This window comes from Chiloscyllium plagiosum, unplaced genomic scaffold, assembly GCF_037043375.1.
Source record: "Chiloscyllium plagiosum isolate Xiang-an unplaced genomic scaffold, Cpla_swu_hap1 HiC_scaffold_9, whole genome shotgun sequence".
Classification (NCBI taxonomy): domain Eukaryota; kingdom Metazoa; phylum Chordata; class Chondrichthyes; order Orectolobiformes; family Hemiscylliidae; genus Chiloscyllium; species Chiloscyllium plagiosum.
The window spans coordinates 2,271,745-2,292,500 of record NW_028270147.1 but is presented as its reverse complement, the minus strand read 5'-3'; the positions used below and the strand labels follow the sequence as shown (position 1 = coordinate 2,292,500).

The following is a 20,756-nucleotide window of genomic DNA, read 5'->3' as shown; positions in this document are numbered from 1 at the left end:
TTGGTTGACAAATGGACTCTTAATTGGTGGAAGTGTTGCCATGGAGAATGTAGCCATTAATTCTGATTGACAGTCAACAGCCTGGATACATTTAATGTCAGGCTTACAGAGTGCTGTGCTCATGAGTCCTGGAAGTTACGTATCCTCATACACAGGCCCCTGTGGCAGAGGGTTTGAGCAGCGTTGGAGCGCATGCTCCTGAGCTGTTTGGGTAAGTTTAAAAAATAAGGAATGATATCACAGAAAAATTTGCAGTTAATGTTAGACATAGTATTTCAACCCCAGGAATTTTGAAAAATGTAAATTTATAACCTAGCAGAGAGATAGTAAGAATTTATAGACACAGGAAAGGGGAGCTGATTTGTCACTAAAGGCAAGGAATTTATTCTTTCAACAAATCTACGTTTAAAATTAATAGCATAAAACAAATAATTTCTACTTGGCCTAAAGTTTGGTTAACCATAATTTAACTGAAGAGAGACCGAGGGGTTTAGGTATACAGCTTCCTGAAAGTGGACACGGTAGTAAAGAAGGCATTGAACATACTTGCCTTCATTATTCAGATCACTGAGTATAAGAATTGGGACATTATGCTGGGGTAGTACGGGACATTGGTGAGGCCACTTTTGGAGTACTGTGTACAGTTCTGGTCACCCTGTAATAGGAAGGATATTATTAAATTGGAGAGGCTGCAGAAGTTATTTACCAGAATATTACTGGGACTGGAAGGTTTGAGTTAAAAGGAAAGGCTGGATAGACTGGGACTTTTTCTCTGAAGCATAGGAGGTTGAGGAGTGACCTTTTAGATGTTTATAAAATCATGAGGAGCATAGATAAGGTGAAAAGCAAAGGTTTTCTCACTCGGTTGGAGAATTCAAAACTAGAGAGAGTAATTTCAAGATGAAAGGAGAAAGATTTAAAGGCACCTGAGGGACAATCTTTTCACACAAAGGGTTATTCGTATGGGGAATGAACTGTCAGAGGAAATGGTAGATACAGGTACAGTTACAACATTGAAAAGACAGTTGGACAGGCATTTAATAGGAAAGATTTAGAGGGATATGGGCCAAATGCAGACAAGTTTGTGAAATCACTAGTTTAATTTAAGAAAGCAGGTCGGTATGGATAAGTTGGACTGATGCTGTGTGACTCTTTGAATAACAGGGTAAGAGTCCTGGGTGTTACATATCCCGCAGTACATGGTAAGTCTCCTTTCCTCTTGTATAAATGACAGTTTTGTTTTTACTTTGATATTTCTTGCAAAATGTCCAGGTGAACGTATGACAAAAAACTTCAACAAAATACATCTCTCTCCAGGAAAACTCAAGCTTCAGTCCCATTGCGAACACTAAAAGATAGATTTGTATTTTCACAGACCCTATTATCCTCACAGGATGACCAAAGGTTAGTTAGTTAATGAGGATTTTCTCTGACGTGTAGGCAGTGTTTAAATGTAGCAAATGAGGCAGCTAACATGTGCACAGCAAGATCCCACAAACAGCCCTGTGAAAATGAAGAAGGGCTTATGCCCGAAATGTTAATTCTCTTGTTCCCTGGATGCTGCCTGACCTGCTGCGCTTTTCCAGCAACACATTTTCAGCTCTGATCTCCAGCATCTGCAGACCTCACTTTCTCCCCAAAATGACCAGATCACCTATTTTCACATATACCGAAGTAGATCAGGGATGGAGGTGTTGTCATATCTTTTGCGTTCCTTCAAGTAGCAAATGCACCTTTCTACTTAACACCCACTCCAAAGTCAATGCCTTCAACACTGCAGTCCCCCTTTAGTAATGTCCTGGATTCCCTAACCTGACCAAGGTTCTCACATCTACTCCGTGAAAATTGCACCCATATCTTCCTGTGGTCTTAATAATATAACAGAGAAACAGAAACCAGATCTCTTACATGTTCCTCTCAGTTTGCGATGAGAAATCAACGTATCTGCCAAAGATGAACTTCAAATCCTGGAATGAAATGAAAGTGAGAAAACACTGCTTGCACAAACTTCCTCAGCCTGCAGTGAAAAAGAAAAGGAACAAGCTGCATAGGGATCTGGGAAAGAGGTTACCTTCTCTTCAACTTGTTTGGAAAGGTTCTTTACGTACAGGCGACAGGTCGGTTCACCTGGATTGTAATTCTTAAACAACGAAATGCTCTCCATCTCTGCAAGAAGAAAATCACATACTGTGTATACCAACGGCAATATAGGAACACGAAGAGGTCATTCATCCCCGAGACTGCACAGCCATTCAAATCGATCACGCCAAGCCGTTTCTCAATTCCAATAAAAAGCTACCAATCTCAGTTATACATCTTCAATTGACTTCAACATCCCACTACCCCTAAACAGCCCTGATCTGACTCTGAGATTACAGACTCTCCCATTGGAAGATGACCAAACTTTAAATTGTACTGGCTTCATTCTCACCAATGATTGGTGCATTAAGGTTAGTAATTGGCACTGCCTCTGACCCCCACACTCACCATCTCTGGAGATCCTTCCTTTGACCAACTGTTTCTTGGAAATGAACTCCGAGGGAATTTCTTCCTCTTCCTCCTCCTCACTTTCATTTTTTGAACATACAGGTGTTGGTTGGATTTTCCCAAATCCTGAATTTTGAGGTTCGGAATTCTCTTGCGGCTCTGTAAAAGTGTCATCAGGAAACAGGAGCTTAACAACCAATCACAGCTCAGTGCCAACAACCTCACATTGAATCCAATCATTTCTCACAATATCTTTCATCCGGAATGTCACTGGATTCAACATACTGGCCATTACGTAATTTATTACAAGGCCTCAAAGAAATAGATCTCTCCAACACTTCACAGGATCATAATTCAGACACTGAGCCCCATGAGATCGTTTAATCAGAGGTTTGCCTTTTAAGGACCATCTTAGAATCATACAGTACAGAAGAAGCCCTTCAGCCCATCAAGTCTGTACTGCTAAAACGTTAAATCTACCCTACTCCCACTTTCCAGCGCTAGTCCCATAGCCTTGAAGTTAATGACATTACAAGTGCTTGCCCAAGTACTTTTAAAAAGTTGAGAGATTTATCAACTCCTCCCAGGCAGTACACTCCAGACATCCACCACTCTTTGGGAGAAAAGGGCTTCCCTCAAATCTCTTCTAAACCACCTGCCTTCCATCTTAAAAGTCTTGTTACTTTTTTGAAACTGACCTTCAACTAAGGGGACAGCTGGTTTCTATCCACCGTGTCCATGCCCCTCGTAACCTCAGACACCTCCATCAGGTCCCTCCCTCCAAGCCTACTCTGTTCCACAGAGAATGCCCAGAGCTTATCCAGCCTCTCCGCATCGCTAAGCTTCACCACCCCAGGCAGCATCCTGGTGAATCCCCTCTGCATCCTGTGCTGTATAATCCCATCCTTCCTATCGTGTGGGGACCAGAACTGCACACAGTACTCCACCAAACTCCAGTGTAATCTCCCTGCTCTTATCATCTATCCCTTGACTGAAAAAGGCAAGTGCCCTGTGTCCCTTCTGAACCACTCTATTAACCTTTCCTGCCACCTTCTGGGATCTGTGGATAAGCTCCCCAAGATCCCTCTGAACTTCCTAGTGTCTCATCATTTAAAAACTCCCTTGTTTTGTCATTTCTTCCTGCTTCACCTCACATGTATAGGGTTAAATTCCATCTGCCTCTGATCAGCCATTCTAACCAATCTGTAAACTGATCTGTAATCTAACACCTTCCTCCTCACTATCAAACACCCAGCCAAACTCTGTGTCATCTACAAACTTGATCACCCCTCCCTTGCCCATACCCCACATTTTCTTCTATACTTCCCAAACAATAAGGGACCCAGCACTGATCTCTGTGGTACACCACTGCACACCAGGCTCCAATCACACAAACAGCCTTCGACCACCACCCTCTGGCTCCAAGAGGATTTTGGATCCAACTTGTCACTTTACTTGGGACCCCCATGTGCCTTTATATATTTTTTTAATCAGTCTCCCTTGTGGAACCTTATCAAAGATTTGGTTGAAATCCATAGAAACTACATCAACTAATCCATAAAAACCCGCCTCATTCAAACACTCAGTCACCGCCTTAAAGAAACGCAAACAAATTTGTTTGGTGTGTCCTCCCGCTACAAAGCTATGCTGACAATCCTGTTCAAACCTAAATACAAAACATTAATTCTCTCCTTCAGAATTTTCTTCAATAGTTCCCCAGGCACTGATGGGAGGCTCACTACCATCGAGGAGATGGGCTCATGTTCTGGAGTTAGGTGCTGGCCTTTGGTAATGGGACTGCTGCAGTTCTCAACTGACAGTAAATCAGTGAGACATCAGAAATCATTAACCTACTGTGAAGGGCTTTCAGGAAAGGAGAATAAATGTCTTTGTTTTTTCACTGGGACAGAGTGCACACTGGTTTCATGACAGCCTACCTGTTCGATGATCACCTCCTCCCTCCAACAAGCTGCTAGCATCGACAGAGATGTGGAATTCAATTTTCTTTTGACTGTGAGGCTGCGGCTGGTCAAAGACTTCAGACGGTGGAACAACAGGATGCGAGCTGGGAAGGCACAGGGAGATATAAATCAACCTTCACTAGAAGGTGGGACGAAGCAGCAGGAAGAAGCCACTTGGCCTTTCGAGCCTGCTCCACCATTAATGAAACCATGGCTGAAACAAACAATGCTGGGGAAACTCAACAGGTCGAGCAGCTTCTGTGGAGAGAGAGAAACAGAATAAACAATGTGCCCCATACGACTCTTCAGAACCGCTCTGATTAGTGGAGGTGAGGCTAATAAATGTTTTTTAAGAAAAACGTCAATTATAGTCACAGTGTCATAGAGGTGTACAGCATGGAAACAGACCCTTCGGTCCAACCCGTCCATGCCAATCAGATATCCCAACCCAATCTAATCCCACCTGCCAGCACCCGGCCCATATCCCTCCAAACCCTTCCTATTCATATACCCATCCAAATGCCTTTTAAATGTTGCAATTGTACCAGCCTCCACAACATCCTCTGGCAGCTCATTCCATACACGTACCACCCTCTGCATGAAAAACGTTGCCCCTTAGGTCTCTTTTACGTTTTTCACCTCTCACCCTAAACCTATGCCCTCTAGTTCTGGACTCCCCAACCCCAGGGAACAGATTTTGTCTATTTATCCTATCCATGCCCCTCATAATTTTGTAAACCTCTATAAGGTCACCCCTCAGCCTCCGACGCTCCAGGGAAAACAGCCCCAGCCTGTTCAGCCTCTCCCATAGCTCAAATCCTCCAACCCTGGCAACATCCTTGTAAATCTTTTCTGAATCCTTTCAAGTTTCACAACATCTTTCCGATAGGAAGGAGACCAGAATTGCATGCAATAGTCCAACAGTGGCCTAACCAATGTCCTGTACAGCCCAACATGACCTCCCAACTCCTGTACTCAATACTCTGACCAATAAAGGAAAGCATACCAAACGCCTTCTTCACTATTCTATCTACCTGCAACTCCACTTTCAAGGAGCTATGAACCTGCACTCCAAGGTCTCTTTGTTCAGCAACACTCCCTGGGACCTTATCATTAAGTGTATAAATCCCATTCTGACTTGCCTTTCCAAAATACAGCACCTCACATTTATCTAAATTGAACTCTATCTGCCACTTCTCAGCCCATTGGCCCATCTGGTCAAGATCCCATTGATCTCTGAGGTAATCTTCTTCGCTGTCCACCACACCTTCAATTTTGGTGTCATCTGCAAACTTACTAACTGTACCTCTTATGCTCGAATCCAAATCATTTTATATAAATGACGAAAAGCAGTGGACCCAGCACCGATCCTTGTGGCACACCACTGGTCACAGGCCTGCAGTCTGAAAAGTAACCCTCCACCACCACCCTCTGTCTTCTACCTTTGAGCCAGTTCTGTATCCAAATGGCTAGTTCTCCCTGTAATCCATGAGATCTAACTTTGTACCAGTCTCCCATGGGGAACCTTGTCGAATGCCTTCCTGAAGTCAATATAGATCACATCTACTGCTCTGCCCTAATCAATCCTCTTTGTTACTTCTTCAACAAAACTCAATCAAGTTCATGAGACATGAACATACAAAGCCATGCTGACTATCCCTAATTAGTCCTTGTCTTTCCAAATACATGTACATCCTGTCCCTCCGGATTCCCACCAACAACTTACCCACCATCGAGGTCAGGGTCACCGGCCTATAGTTCCCTGGCTTGTCTTTACTGCCCTTCTTAAACAGTGGCACCATGTTTGCCAACCTCCAGTCTTCCGCCATCTCACCTGTGACTATCGATGATACAAATATCTCAGTAAGAGGCCCAGCAATCACTTCGCTAGCTTCCCACAGAGTTCTAGGGTACACCTGATCAGGTCCTGGGGATTTATCCACCTTTACCCATTTCAAGATATCCAGCACTTCCTCCTCTGTAATATGGACATTTTGCAAGATGTCACCATCTATTTCCCCACATTCTATATCTTCCATGTCCTTTTCCACAGTAAATACTGATGCAAAATACACATCTAGTATCTCCCCCATCTCCTGCGGCTCCACACAAAGGCTGCCTTGCTGATCTTTGAGGGGCCCCATTCTCTCCCTAGTTACTCTTTTGTCCTTAAATGTATTTGTAAGAACCCTTTGGATTCTCCTTAATTCTATTTGCCAAAGCTATCTCATGTCCCCTTTTTGCCCTCCTGATTTCCCTCTTAAGTATACTCCTACTTCCTTTATACTCTTGTAAGGATTCACTCGATCTATCCTGTCTACACCTGACATATGCTTCCTTCTTTTTCTTATCCAAACCCTCAATTTCTTTAGTCATCCAGCATTCCCTATACCTACCAGCCTTCCCTTTCACCCTAACAGGAATATACTTTCTCTGGATTCTCGTTATCTCATTTCTGAAGGCTTCCCATTTTCCAGCTGTCCCTTTACCTGCGAACATCTGCCTCCAATCAGCTTTCGAAAGTTAGAACATAGAACATAGAAGAATACAGCGCAGTACAGGCCCTTTGGCCCTCGATGTTGCGCCGATCCAAGCCCACCTAACCTATACTAACCCACTATCCTCCATATACCTATCCAATGCCCGCTTAAATGCCCATAAAGAGGGAGAGTCCACCACTGCTACTGGCAGGGCATTCCATGAACTTACGACTCGCTGAGTGAAGAACCTACCCCTAACATCTGTCCTATATCTACCCCCCCTTAATTTAAAGCTATGCCCCCTTGTAATACCCGACTCCATACGCGGGAAAAGGTTCACACTGTCAACCCTATCTAACCCCCTAATCATCTTGTACACCTCAATCAAGTCACCCCTAAACCTTCTTTTCTCTAATGAAAACAGCCCCAAGTGTCTCAGTCTTTCCTCATACGATCTTCCTTCCATACCAGGCAACATCCTGGTAAACCTCCTCTGCACCCGTTCCAGTGCCTCCACATCCTTCCTATAGTATGGCGACCAAAACTGCACACAATATTCCAGATGCGGCCGCACCAGAGTCTTATACAACTGCATCATGACCTCAGGACTCCGGAACTCAATTCCTCTACCAATAAAAGCCAGTACGCCATATGCCTTCCTCACCACACTAATTACCTGGGTGGCAACTTTCAGAGATCTGTGTACATGGACACCAAGATCCCTCTGCTCATCCACACTACCAAGTATCCGACCATTAGCCCAGTACCCCATCTTTTTGTTATTCTTCCCAAAGTGAATCACCTCACACTTAGCTACATTGAATTCCATTTGCCACCTTTCTGCCCAGCTCTGCAGCTTCTCTATATCCTGCTGTAACCTGCCACATCCTTCCTCACTGTCAACAACTCCTCCGACTTTCGTATCATCCGCAAACATGCTCACCCAACCTTCTAACCCCTCTTCCAGGTCATTTATAAAAATGACAAACAGCAATGGTCCCAAAACAAATCCTTGCGGAACACCGCTAGTAACTGCACTCCAAGATGAATCTTTACCATCAACTACTACCCTCTGTCTTCTTCCATCCAGCCAATTCCTAATCCAAACCTCCAACTCACCCTCAATGCCATACCTCCGTATTTTTTGAAGTAGCCTACCATGGGGAACCTTATCAAACGCCTTACTAAAATCCATATATACCACATCTACCGCTTTCCCCTCATCAACCTCCTTCGTCACCTTTTCAAAGAATTCAATAAGGTTTGTGAGGCACGACCTGCCCTTCACAAAACCATGCTGACTATCCTTGATCACATTATTCCTATCCAGATGTGCATAAATCCTATCCCTTACAATTCTCTCTAAGACTTTGCCCACAACAGAAGTGAGACTCACCGCCCTATAGTTACTAGGGTTATCCCTACTCCCCTTCTTGAACAAGGGAACCACATTTGCTATCCTCCAGTCTTCTGGCACTACTCCTGTAGACAAAGAGGACATAAAAACCAAGGCCAATGGCTCTGCAATCTCCTCCCTTGCTTCCCAGAGAATCCTAGGATAAATGCCATCAGGCCCAGGGGACTTATCTATTTTCACCTTTTCCAGGATTTCCAACACCTCTTCTCAACATACCTCAAAGCCATCCATTCTACTTATTTGTGACTCAGTATTCACATCGACGACAATGCCCTGTTCCTGAGTAAATACTGAAGAAAAGTATTCATTCAGTGTCTCCCCAATCTCTTCCGCCTCCACACGCAACTTCCCACTACTATCCTTGACTGGACCTATTCCTACCCTAGTCATTCTTTTATTCCTAACATACCTATAGAAAGCCTTAGGGTTTTCCCTAATCCTACCGACTAAGGACCTTTCATGTCCCCTCCTTGCTGCTCTTAGCTCTCTCTTCAGGTCCTTCCTGGCTACCCTATAACTCTCAATCGCCCCAATTGAACCTTCACGTCTCATCTTGAGATAGGCCGCCCTCTTCCTTTTAACAAGGGATTCCAATTCCTTATTAAACCACGGCTCCCTCGCACGACCCTTTCCTCCCTGCCTGACAGGTACATAATTATCAAGGACACTCAATAGTTGCTCCTTGAACAAGCTCCACATATCATTTACACTCTTGCCTTGGAGTCTACTTTTCCAAGCCACACATCCTAAGTCATGCCTCACCGCATCATAATTTCCCTGACCCCAGCTATAACTCTTGCCCTGTAGTACACACTTATCCCTCTCCATCACGAAAGTAAAAATCACCGAATTATGGTCACTATCCCCAAAGTGCTCACCTACCTCTAATTCTAACACCTGGCCTGGTTCGTTACCCAGAACCAAATCCAGTATGGCCTCACCTCTTGTTGGCCTGTCTACATATTGTGTCAGGAAACTCTCCTGCACACATTGAACAAACACTGACCCATCTAACGAACTTGAGCTATAGCTTTCCCAATCAATATCAGGAAAGTTAAAGTCCCCCATAACCACCACCCTATTACTGTCACTCATCTCCTGAATCACCTTCCCTATCCTTTCTTCAACGTTTCTAGGACTATTAGGAGGCCTGTAAAAGACTCCTAACAGGGTGACCTCACCTTTCCTATTCCTAACCTCAGCCCAAACTACCTCAGATGGCAAGTCCTCATCCATCGTCCTTTCCACCACTGTAATACTATCTTTGACAAGCAATGCCACACCTCCCCCTCTTTTACCCCCACCTCTGACCCTACTAAAACATTTAAATCCTGGAACCTGCAACAGCCAATCCTGTCCCTGTTCTAGCCATGTCTCCGTAATAGCCACAACATCGAAGTCCCAGGTACCAACCCTCGCTGCAAGTTCACCTACCTTATTTCGTATACTTCTTGCATTGAAGTATACACACTTCAAGCCTAATACCGTCATAACTGACATTCCTCCAATTGAGAACTTTTAGATCTGGTCTACCCTGTTCCATCTGTATTTTAAAACTAATATAATTATGGTCGCTGGCCCCAAGTGCTCCCCCATTGACACCTCAGTCACCTGCCTTGCCTTATTTCCCAAGCGTAGGTCAAGTTTTGCACCTTTTCTAATAGGTACATCCATATATTGAATCAGAAAATTGTCTTGTGTACACTAAACAAATTCCTCTCCATCTAAACCTTTAACACTATGGCAGTCCCAGTCTATGTTTGGAAAGTTAAAATCCCCTACCAGAGTGGGAAGGGTGTGGAATGCCCTGCCTGCCAATGTAGTCAACTCAGCCACATTAGAGACATTTAAACAATCCTTAGATAAGCATATGGATGATGATGATGAGATAGTGTAGGGGGAACGAGCTGAGAATAGTTCACAGGTCAGTGCAACATTGAGGGCTGAAGGGCCTATTCTGCGCTGTATAGTTCTATGTTCTATAACCACCCTATTATTCTTACAGATAACTAAGATCTCCTTACAAATGTGTTTCTCAATTTCCCTCTGACTATTGGGGGGGGTCTATAACACAATCCCAATAAGGTGATCATCCCTTTATTATTTCTCAGTTCCACCCAAATAACTTCCCTGGATGTATTTTCGGGAATATCCTCCCTCAGCACAGCTGTAATGCTATCCCTTATCAAAAATGCCACTCCACCTCCTCTCTTGCCTCTATTTCTATCCTTCCTGTAGCATTTGTATTCTGGAACATTAAGCTGCCAGTCCTGCCCATCCCTGATCCATGGTTCTGTAATTGCTATGATATCGCAGTCCCATGTTCCTAACCATGCCCTGAGTTCATCTGCCTTGCAGTTTAATTTATCAGTCCTGCTTTGACCCTGCCTGCCCTGACCGTTTGACTCGCTCCTTTTCCCCCTGCATCAGTCTCAGATTGATCTCTTTTCTCACTATTTCCTTTATAAAACAGTAATTGCTGTTCCTGGAATTCAAGGTAATCACCTCCAACGCCTAAACTAACTCAAAAAATGAGCGGCTCTTACAGCCACAAGGTATTCCTATCCTCCATCTTGAATTCTTGACCAAAGGAGTCAAAGCATATTGGAGCAGGTGGGAAAATGGAGCTAAGACCACAACCAGATCAGTCACAACCATATGGAATGGCAAACTCACTGGACTGGACAGTCCAGTGAGTGTTACCATATTTGTGTTACCCCATCATCCCCAATGGTTACAGACATGGACACTGCAGTAAAGAAACTGAAGATTTCTGATTAGGCTGCACAATATTAGGATACAGGAACTGGTTAACTAATCTTCTATTATGTATTGCCTTCTAACAACCTGTTCCAAATGATCCTAACAGAGTGTTCATCAAGAATGACTACTTCTGCCCATCCATCACAAACACAGAGATTGAGTACAAAAGCAGAGAAATGATATAGGTATTTATAAAACCCGCATTAGGCCCCAAATACAGTGTAGCATCTAGAACTGATCAGCACATTCGGAAGGATGCAAGGATGCCCAAGGGGGTTTTTAGTTCTAATATTTGTTCAGGGATGTACCAGTGATCAACATTCATTGTCTAACCCCAAGTATCCTGGTGGTGATGAGCTGCTGCAGTCCATTTGGTGTAAGTGTTCCCACAATACTGCTAGGGTTTGACAACCTGAACTTTGATGCAGCGACACTGAGGGAACAGTGATATATTTCCAATCAGGACACTGAGTGGCTTAGAGGGGAACTTGCAGGGGATGGTGTTCGCATGTATTTATTGCCCTTGTCCTTCGACATGGAAGTGGCTGGGGGTTTGGATGGTACAGTCTCAGGAGCCACGATGAATTTCTGCAGTGCATCTTGTAGACTGCACACACTGCTGCTGCTAAGCGTCGGAGGTGAATATTGAAGGTGGTAGCTTGGGTGCCAAACAGGCTGCTTTGACCTGCTTGGTATTGATCTCCTTGTTGATGGATTTGCATCTATCCAGGCAAGTGGGGAATATTCCCTCACACTCCAAATTTGTGCTTTATGGACAGGGAACAGTCTTTGAAGACTCAGATGATGGAGATTTTGACTACAGAATCCCAACCTCTGACCTGCTCTGGTAGCCACAGTATTTATATGGTGAGTCCAGTTCAGTTTCTGGTCAATGGTAACCCCCACCAGGATGCGGATAGTGGGGGATTTATGCCACTGAAAGCTAACTGATGATGGTTAGAGTCTTTCTTGCTGTGGATGATGATTGTCTGGGCACTTGAGAAGCGTGAATGTTATTTTCATCTTCACAGCAGAGACCTGGATGTTGTTCAGGTCTTGCAGCATTTGGACATGGATTGCAGGAGTAAAGCAGGATGCTGACCATTGATTGCACAGAGGAGAGATTTTCCAGAATGGTTCCAGGAACGGGGGGAATTTTTAAGTTGGAGAAGCTGGGAATTTTCTTCTTGGAGTAAGGAGGTTGAGGGAAGACTTGATAAGAATGTGAAAAGTTTAATTGTGAATAACAACTTTTTATATATTGAGTGGGAATAAAGTAGAACTTGCTTTCCACTAGAGAATGATGGAAGTAGAGACAATGAACACTTTCAAAAGAAAATGGGACAAATGTTTGAAGAAGATGGAGTTGCAGGGTGATGAGGATTGAACGGGGGAATGTGACTGACTCTAGACAGAACTGGCAGAAATTTGATGGGCCGAAGGACATTCTTCTCATTACAAATAATTTTGAAACATCACGCTTTTGAGTGAAAGGCATTTTGCCCCAGGGTCAGGGACATCTACAGTGCCTACCAGTGGGATTTGAGAAGCATCTGATAGAGGAGTATAGAGAACAGAGTTTAGTCATTTACAGCAGAGATTGAACTATGCCACACAGACACAGCATCTTCTTGGTTTCAATGTCATTCTGGCTCTTCAAATAACATGTGAGAATCAAATTCCTATAAAACACTTCAATGTGTACATATAGGCCTCATGCGGCTACTCTTTTGAGGATGTGACAGGCTTATTTACTTCAAAGATACTTCACTTAAACAAGGCTTTCCAGCCGGTGTGTTCCTGAGTCCACTGAAATGTGGGGATTAAAAACTCATCTTTCTGAAAAACTCACCCTTGCTGCTGAGCCACTCAAATTGTACTGTTGTACTGGGGCACTTAGTTACTTTCCTCTTTATCCTAGGAACCTTATTTTACTTGAATCTACAAGACAGCTCATTTTGGAAGTTTTTGTAACATTTACAAGAGTGATTTCTGAGATGAGGAACATCAGTTACGAAGATAGATTGGTTAAGTCAGGGCTCTTTTCTTTGGAGAGAGAGATCTGATAACAAAATTCAAAACCTGGAGGAATGTGGACAGAGTAGATAGGGAGAAACATTTCCAACTCCTGAAAGGATTGTGATCGAAGGACAAGATTTAAAGCAATGGGCAAAAGTAGCAAAACTGATAGGAAGGAAATCTTTTTCATGCAGAGAGAGGTTAGGGTCTGGAACGCACTGCCTGAGTGCGTGGTAGCAAATCTAATCAAAGCGTTCAAAAGGGTTCGCTACCTGAAAGAGGAGAACGGACATGGTCACAGAAAGAAAATTCGAAGAAGGCACCAAGCAAGTTGTTGAGAGTCAGTACTAATATGACGGGCAGAGTGGCCTCCTACTGCATCCAAACAATTCTGTGAACTCCTGAGATCAAACAGCCAATGGCTGAGATGCTGAAGCTGGCTTTCAATGTGGAACAGGGCTGGAATGAGATTATACAGGCAGCCCTGATTACAATCAATGGGTTACTCCAGAATCAAGATAAAGTGAGGACTGCAGCTCAGAATCAAAAAGGTGTGGCGCTGGAAAAGCACAGAAGGGCAGGCAGCATCCGAGGAGCAGGAGAATCGATGGTGCAGGTATAAGCCCTCTTATCCCCGAAATGTTGATTCTCCTGCTCCTTGGATGCTGCCTGACCTGCTGTGCTCCTTTTCCAGTGCCACACTTTTCGACTCTACTCCAGAATTAAACCTTCGTGTATAACCTCATCATTACAGCCTGCAGTGGAGAGTGGGGAGATCTAAGAAGACGTTCTGCAACTAAAGGAGTGTTAAACATTAATGACAGCCAGACCAGATAAGAGGTGCCTTGGGAAGCATTGTCGGCACTGTGTATGCATACTTGGACATTACTGGGCTTTATTGGTGAATGTTGTTCCAATATGTGCAGTGAGCACTGTCAACAGACCGCCTGGTATAAGTCAGCAAGTGCAGAATGGAACCCAGTGACAAATTCTGCTGGAAATTGAAGCTCATTACAGGCATTGCTCAAGTTACAAATGGGTTCCGTTCTTGAATACTTTTATAAATCAATTTGTCTGCAAGTTGGAACGCAACACAATACAAAATAACCGTTCATTGCTCTGAGAAAATGTTCATGTCAGATCTTTAAAATTAATATTACTTGGGGAATCTCTTTTATAACTACAAGCACTTATAAATCGTACAATTGTAAATTGGGGACAGCAGCCTGTAGATAAAATATCCCTGAACCCATTATAGATATGATTTAGATCCACGTGTGCTAAAAACAGAGCACGCAGGAGTTAAACAATTATTATGTGATAGAGAGGCAAGGAGAATTTTTCGCTTTACTGTAAGTGGTTGCGATCTGGAAAGCACTGCCTGCAAGGGTGCTGGAAACAGATTTAATAACATTTGAGAAGGGAATTGAAGAAATTTAGAAAAGGAGAAAGATTGCAGGGCTCTGGGGAAAGGGGGGGGAAATGGGACATAATGGAATACAATGGGCTGAATGGTCCCCTTCTGTGCTTCAAGTTCCACATCCCAGACCTATCTTCTAAGGTTCTTACCTCTGGGTAGGTGCTTTTGGCACGTTAATCAGGTCCTTTAGTCTAGGTCGTTTTCGGACTGAGGCTCGCTTTCTCTTCTGTCTCTGTTTTGGTGGAAGTGAGGCCAATTCCATCAATCGCACCATCCTGGAAAGAAAAAGGAAATGTTTTAGCATTGAACAGATTTCCAGGGATGGAGGATTATTTACTTGGCCAAACTGGAGAAGCTGAGATATACTTGCTCCTTTTTCAATAAAAATGTCAATATTGTTTAAAGTCCAGGGGTTCCTTGGACTTGCTGCCCTTACCCTTCACTCTGAGAGAAACACACTGGGCCTGAATTCTGAAGTAAACACCGTAACTACCCCATGGAAATAAAATACTGGAAATACTAATGGGGCAAAAGGCTGATAAGTCCTTTGGGTGTTGCCGGATGCATCCTAGGATTTCAAAGGAATTAGCTGGAAATGTGTTGCTGGAAAAGCGCAGTAGGTCAGGCAGCATCTAGGGAACAGGAGAATCGACGTTTCGGGCATAAGCCCTTCTTCAGGAATGGGGAAAGTTTATCCAGCAGGCTAAGATAAAAGGTAGGGAGGAGGGACTTGGGGGAGGGGCGTCGGAAATGTGATAGGTGGAAAGAGGTCAAGGTGAGGATGATAGGTCAGACTGGGGTGGGGGCAGAGAGGTCGGGAAGAAGATTGCAGGTTAGGAAGGCGGTGCTGAATTCGATGGATTTGACTGAGACAGGGTGGGGGGAGGGGAAATGAGGAAACTGGTGAAATCCGAGTTCATCCCTTGTGGTTGGAGCGTTCCTAGCCGGAAGATGAGGCGTTCTTCCTCCAACCGTCGTTTTGTTGTGATCTGACGATGGAGGAGTCCAAAGACCTGCATATCCTTGGTGGAGTGGGAGGGGGAATTGAAATGTTGAGCTACAGGGTGGTTGAGTTGGTTGGTCCGGGTGTCCCAGAGATGTTCTCTGAAACGCTCCGCAAGTAGCCGGCCTGTCTCCCCAATATAGAGGAGGCCACATCGGGTGCAGAGGATGCAATAGATGATATGTGTGGAGGTGCAGGTGAATCTGTGGCAGATATGGAAGTTTCCTTTGGGGCCTTGGAGGGAGGTGAGGGGGGGAGGTGTGGGCGCAAGTCTTGCACCTCCTGCGGTTGCAGGGGAAGGTGCCGGGAGTGGAGGTTGGGTTGGTGGGGGGTGTGGATCTGACGAGGGAGTCACGGAGGGAGTGGTCTTTACGGAATGCTGATAGGGGAGGGGAGGGAAATATATCCTTGGTGGTGGGGTCTGTTTGGAGGTAGCGGAAATGACTGCGCTGTACATGGAGATTGGTGGGGTGGTAGGTGAGGACCAGTGGGGTTCTGTCCTGGTGGCGGTTGGAGGGGCGGGGTTCAAGGGCGGAGGACCGGGAAGTGGAAGAGATGCAGTGGAGGGCATCGTCGACCACGTCGGGGGGGAAAATTGCAGTCCTTGAAGAAGGAGGCCATCTGGGTTGTACGATTTTGGAACTGGTCCTCCTGGGACCAGATGCGGCGGAGTCGAAGGAATTGGGAGAATGGGATGGCGTTTTTACAGGGGGCAGGATGGGAGGAGGTGTAGTCCAGGTAGCTGTGGGAGTCGGTCGGTTTGTAGTAGTTTCTCTTCCACTTCCCTCACCTTGACCTCTTTCCACCTATCACATTTCCGACGCCCCTCCCCCAAGTCCCTCCTCCCTACCTTTTATCTTAGCCTGCTGGACAAACTTTCCTCATTCCTGAAGAAGGGCTTATGCCCGAAACGTCGATTCTCCTTTTCCCTGGATGCTGCCTGACCTGCTGCGCTTTTCCAGCAACACATTTCCAGCTCTGATCTCCAGCATCTGCAGACCTCACTTTCTTTTCAAAGGAATTAGTCAAAGTTAAATATCACACAACACCAGGTTATAGTCCAACAGGTTTATTTGGAAGCACAAGCTTTCGGAGCGACGCTCCTTCATCAGGTGGTTGTGGAGCAGGATCATAGGACACAGAATTTATAAATCCACTTGATGAAGGAGCGTCGCTCCGAAAGCTAGTGCTTCCAATTAAACCTGTTGGACTATAACCCGCTGTTGTGTGATTTTTAACTTTGTACACCCCAGTCCAACACCGACATCTCCAAATCAAAAGAAGTAGTGACAGAGATTGTACATGCGCTGGTCGCCATTTTCCAACAATTCTTAGAATCAGATAAAGTCCCAATGCCTTCAGCTGCTTAGGCCCAAACTTCCTAAACCCTTCTGTCTTTCTCTCCTCCTTTAAAGGCACTGCTTAAAAGTTCCCTCTTTAACCAAGTTTCTGTCCTAATATCTCCTTTAATGAATCCATGCCAAATTCTGTTTGCGATTGTTCCTGCAAAACATCATGGGTTGGAGAGAAACCATTTCCCTGGTGAGAGAGTCTGGAACAAGGAGCATCACTTTAAAATCCAAGTCACAGTTCAAGCCAGAAACATTTCTTCACACAAAGGAGGGAAATCTGGACATCGTTCCCCAAAAAATTGTCTTTGTTAAGGGGGGGTGACATTTAATAAATTCAGTGCTGGACTTTTGCAGTAGTTTGCAAAGTTGGATACAATTGAGACAACGATCAGCCACAATCTGACTGAAAGGTAGTACTCGAGTGGCTGAATCGCCTCCTTCCTGCTCTCAGACATAACTCCATTAAAGATGCTGGAGTCAAAGTTATTGTTGTACTTGCCTTTCTTTATCCTCTTCACTTCCACTTTCATATTCGGATTCTTCCTCACTCGAAACATCCATCTCTTCCTCGGGCAGAGGTGGTTCCTCTGGGGGCAGTGGAGGCATTGGTGGGGGGGCAGGAGCATACTCCTCATACTAACAGAAACAGGAAAACAAATTCCTCAATTACCCAGGGAAACGGGTCATCATTCAGCCCATCTAGCCTGCCCTGCCACTCGACATGATGATGCCCAAGTCCATTTATTCAGCGTGGTTCATTCAGTAACAAAACCCACCCATTCAGATTGATCATGAATATCTGAGATGGAAACTACTGCATTTTGTGCAAGTACTTCATGAGGCAAGAAATATTACATTTCTCTTGCACCTACCACTGCTACAGAAACACACAAAACACATTAAACTCATGGCAAAGTGTACTTACTGCTGTAATATACAATACAGCAGCTAATTTACACACAACAAGCTCCCACTAACAGCAATGGGGCAAGGATCAGGTAATCTGGTTCAGTAATGTTGAGTGAAGGACAAACATTGGCCAGGTCACTGAAGTCACTCAACTCCAGCATCTGCAATCCTCACTTTCTCCGAGATCACTGAAGTTAACCAACCTGTCCCATTCATCAAATTACTCATCCTTCCACTTCAGAGGGAAAATGAGACACGGTTTAATATCTCAGCTGAATACTGACTCATATAAGAGGCAGAGCCCTTGTGACGCAACCCACCGACAGTGCCCACTTGCTCTGCACCGACCCACCCGACAGTGCAGCACTCCCTCAGTGCTGACCCACTGACAGTGCCCACTCCCTCAGTGCTGACCCAACGACAGTGCAGCACTCCCTCAGTGCTGACCCACCCAACAGTGCCCACTCTCTGTGCTGACCCACCAACAGTGCAGCACTCCCTCAGTGCTGACCCACCCGACAGTGCAGCACTCCCTCAGTGCTGACCCACCCGACAGTGCAGCACTCCCTCAGTGCTGACCCACCCGACAGTGCAGCACTCCCTCAGTGTCACCTTGGTTCCTATCCCCTGACAGTGCGGCACTCCATTGATAATTCGCCTGAACTTTGGCTGAGGATTCTAGAGTGGAGTGGACACGATGCACCTTCCGATTGGGATGTATTGGAGGTTACCCCCCCAAACATATCTGTTTAAAGTTAAATCACACAACCCCAGGTTATAGTCCAATAGGCTTAATTGGAAGCACTAGCTTTCGGAGCGTCGCTCCTTCAGATGGTAGTGGAGGGCTCAATCCTAAGACACAGAATTTATAGCAAAAATTTACAGTGTGATGTAACTGAAATTATACATTGGAAAATTGATTGTCTGTTAAGCCTTTCATCTGTTAGAATACCATGATAGTTTCATATGTGATTTACACATGAAAGAAGTGAAACTATCATGGTATTCTAACAGGTGAAAGGCTTAACAGACAATCAAGGTATTTTCCAATGTATAATTTCAGTTACATCACACTGTAAATTTTTGCTATAAATTCTGTGTCTTAGGATTGAGCCCTCCACTACCACCTGATGAAGGAGCGTCACTCCGAAAGCTAGTGCTTCCAATTAAACCTGTTGGACTATAACCTGGTGTTGTGAGATTTTTAACTTTGTACACCCCAGTCCAACACCAGCATCTCCAAATCAAAACCATATTGGAACAGCCTATGAAGCTGGTGTTTCGGCAAGGTAAGGGGCTAATCATATTTGTGGTCCCAGAGCAGCTGTAGTAACTCACTGATGTAACTGGAGTCCCACTGGTGTAAGGCTGGGATTAGAGTGAAGTGATTTCACCCAAATAACACACCACCCACTGACTGGGTTCGTGAAGCAAAATGTAAAACCTAACGATTATTCCATATCTTTGTGGTGTTATCCACTAAGCAGTTTGTCCCATTAGCCCCAGCAATTGACACAATCCGCATCCCAGTTCGAAGCCCCGTAACCTTTTCATGAACGAGTTATCTAGCTGGAAGATTATCCTGTCCTCTGCCCCATAGGCAAATCTCTGCTGAACACTGCCCATCCTGGTTAACGTTTACAGCAATTTGTTTTCATTTCCAAAAGAAAATAAAAATTACCCTCACTGTAGAAATGGTGCTGAGCTCCATTAGGCTGCAGCGATATTACAGGAAGCAGCAGGACTCCCAGCTCTAATGAGCCTCAGCTAACCCCATGCAAGTTCAAACCAATTAGTCCGACTTCCTGGTTGTTTCCCCTGAAGTCTTAGTTTTTCTTCCCTTTGAGTATTATCCTCATCTCCTTTGAGTCATATTACAAAATATAACCATCAGGCAGCACACAGATCCCCAAAACTGTATAAAACAAAATCCCCCTCTGGGGCTTTTCCCAATTCCCTTCAATCTGTCTCCCTCTGCTCCCTCACCTTCCTGTCCCTGGAAACACTCTCTCCTGATTTACTCCATCAAACTCTCTCCATGATTTTGAACACCTCAGTTAACCCCCCTGGAACCTTCTCTGCTCTAAGGAGAACAATCCCAGCTTCTCCAGTCTCTCCACATTCACTGAAGTCCCTTATCCCTGGTCCACACAAACACAGGGACAGAAGCAGCAATAAGGGCACCCTTCTCCTTGAGTCTGCTCCGTGACTCAATGGGACCATGCTGACATGATTACTCCACATTCCCTCCAACCCTTGGTAACCTCACACCTTTTTGTTTATCAAGAATCTATCTCCCTTTGTCCAAACAATATCCAGATTCTGAGTCCACCACTTTGACAGGAAGAGAGTTTCAAAGACATGGGAGCCTGAGAAATAAATTCTCCTTCTCCATCGTAAAATACTGACCCCTGTATTCTGCCACAAGGGGAAACATCCTGCCCACATCTACCCAGTCAAGACCCCTCCAGATCTTATGTTTCAATCAAGCCATCTCTCACACTTGTAACCTCTAATGGAAATGAGGCTTATTTGTCCAACCTTTATTTATAAGGAAACCCACCCATTCCAGATATTAATCTGAGAAACCTTCTCGGACTTGCTTCCCACTCATTTACAGCTTTCCTGAAATAAGATGACCAGTACTGTACACAGTCCTCCAGGTATGGTCCCACCAGTGCCCTGTCTGACTGAACCATAATCCCCAGGTCTTTTGTGTTCAATTCTATTTGGAATAACATGGAACAATACAGCGCAGGACAGACCCTATGGCCCTCGGTATTGTGCCGACCTGTGAACTAATCTAAGCCCATCCCCCTACACTATCCCTTTGTCATCCATGTGCTTATCCAAGGATTGCTTAAATCTCCCTAATGTGGCTGAGTTAACTACATTCCACTTTGAGTAAAGAACCTGCCTCTGACATCTGTCTTAAATCTATCACC

General features: G+C 44.8%; 1 protein-coding gene and 1 long non-coding RNA gene across 6 annotated transcripts in view; one reads left to right on the top strand and one right to left on the bottom strand.

Annotated features, from left to right (window-relative positions):
• The window catches only part of rnpc3 (RNA-binding region (RNP1, RRM) containing 3), a 53,964-nt gene that overhangs the window by 15,677 nt on the left and 17,531 nt on the right, over positions 1-20,756 (bottom strand). For all 5 annotated transcript variants that reach the window (XR_015758096.1, XR_015758097.1, XM_087990342.1 and 2 more), the window contains exons 8-13: positions 17,402-17,538; positions 14,697-14,822; positions 4,425-4,552; positions 2,488-2,646; positions 2,072-2,166; positions 1,909-1,967 (exon numbers count right to left, since the gene is read on the bottom strand). Coding sequence is in view for 3 of the 5 variants with exons in the window: in XM_087990342.1 (XP_087846468.1) it covers positions 1,909-1,967; positions 2,072-2,166; positions 2,488-2,646; positions 4,425-4,552; positions 14,697-14,822; positions 17,402-17,538 (704 nt within the window). In the remaining 2 variants the exon portion in view is untranslated. The remainder of the gene's footprint in view (positions 1-1,908; positions 1,968-2,071; positions 2,167-2,487; positions 2,647-4,424; positions 4,553-14,696; positions 14,823-17,401; positions 17,539-20,756) is intronic.
• Positions 1-20,756, top strand: part of LOC148149075 (uncharacterized) — a 31,797-nt gene that overhangs the window by 2,899 nt on the left and 8,142 nt on the right. The gene's annotated exons all lie outside the window — the stretch shown is intronic.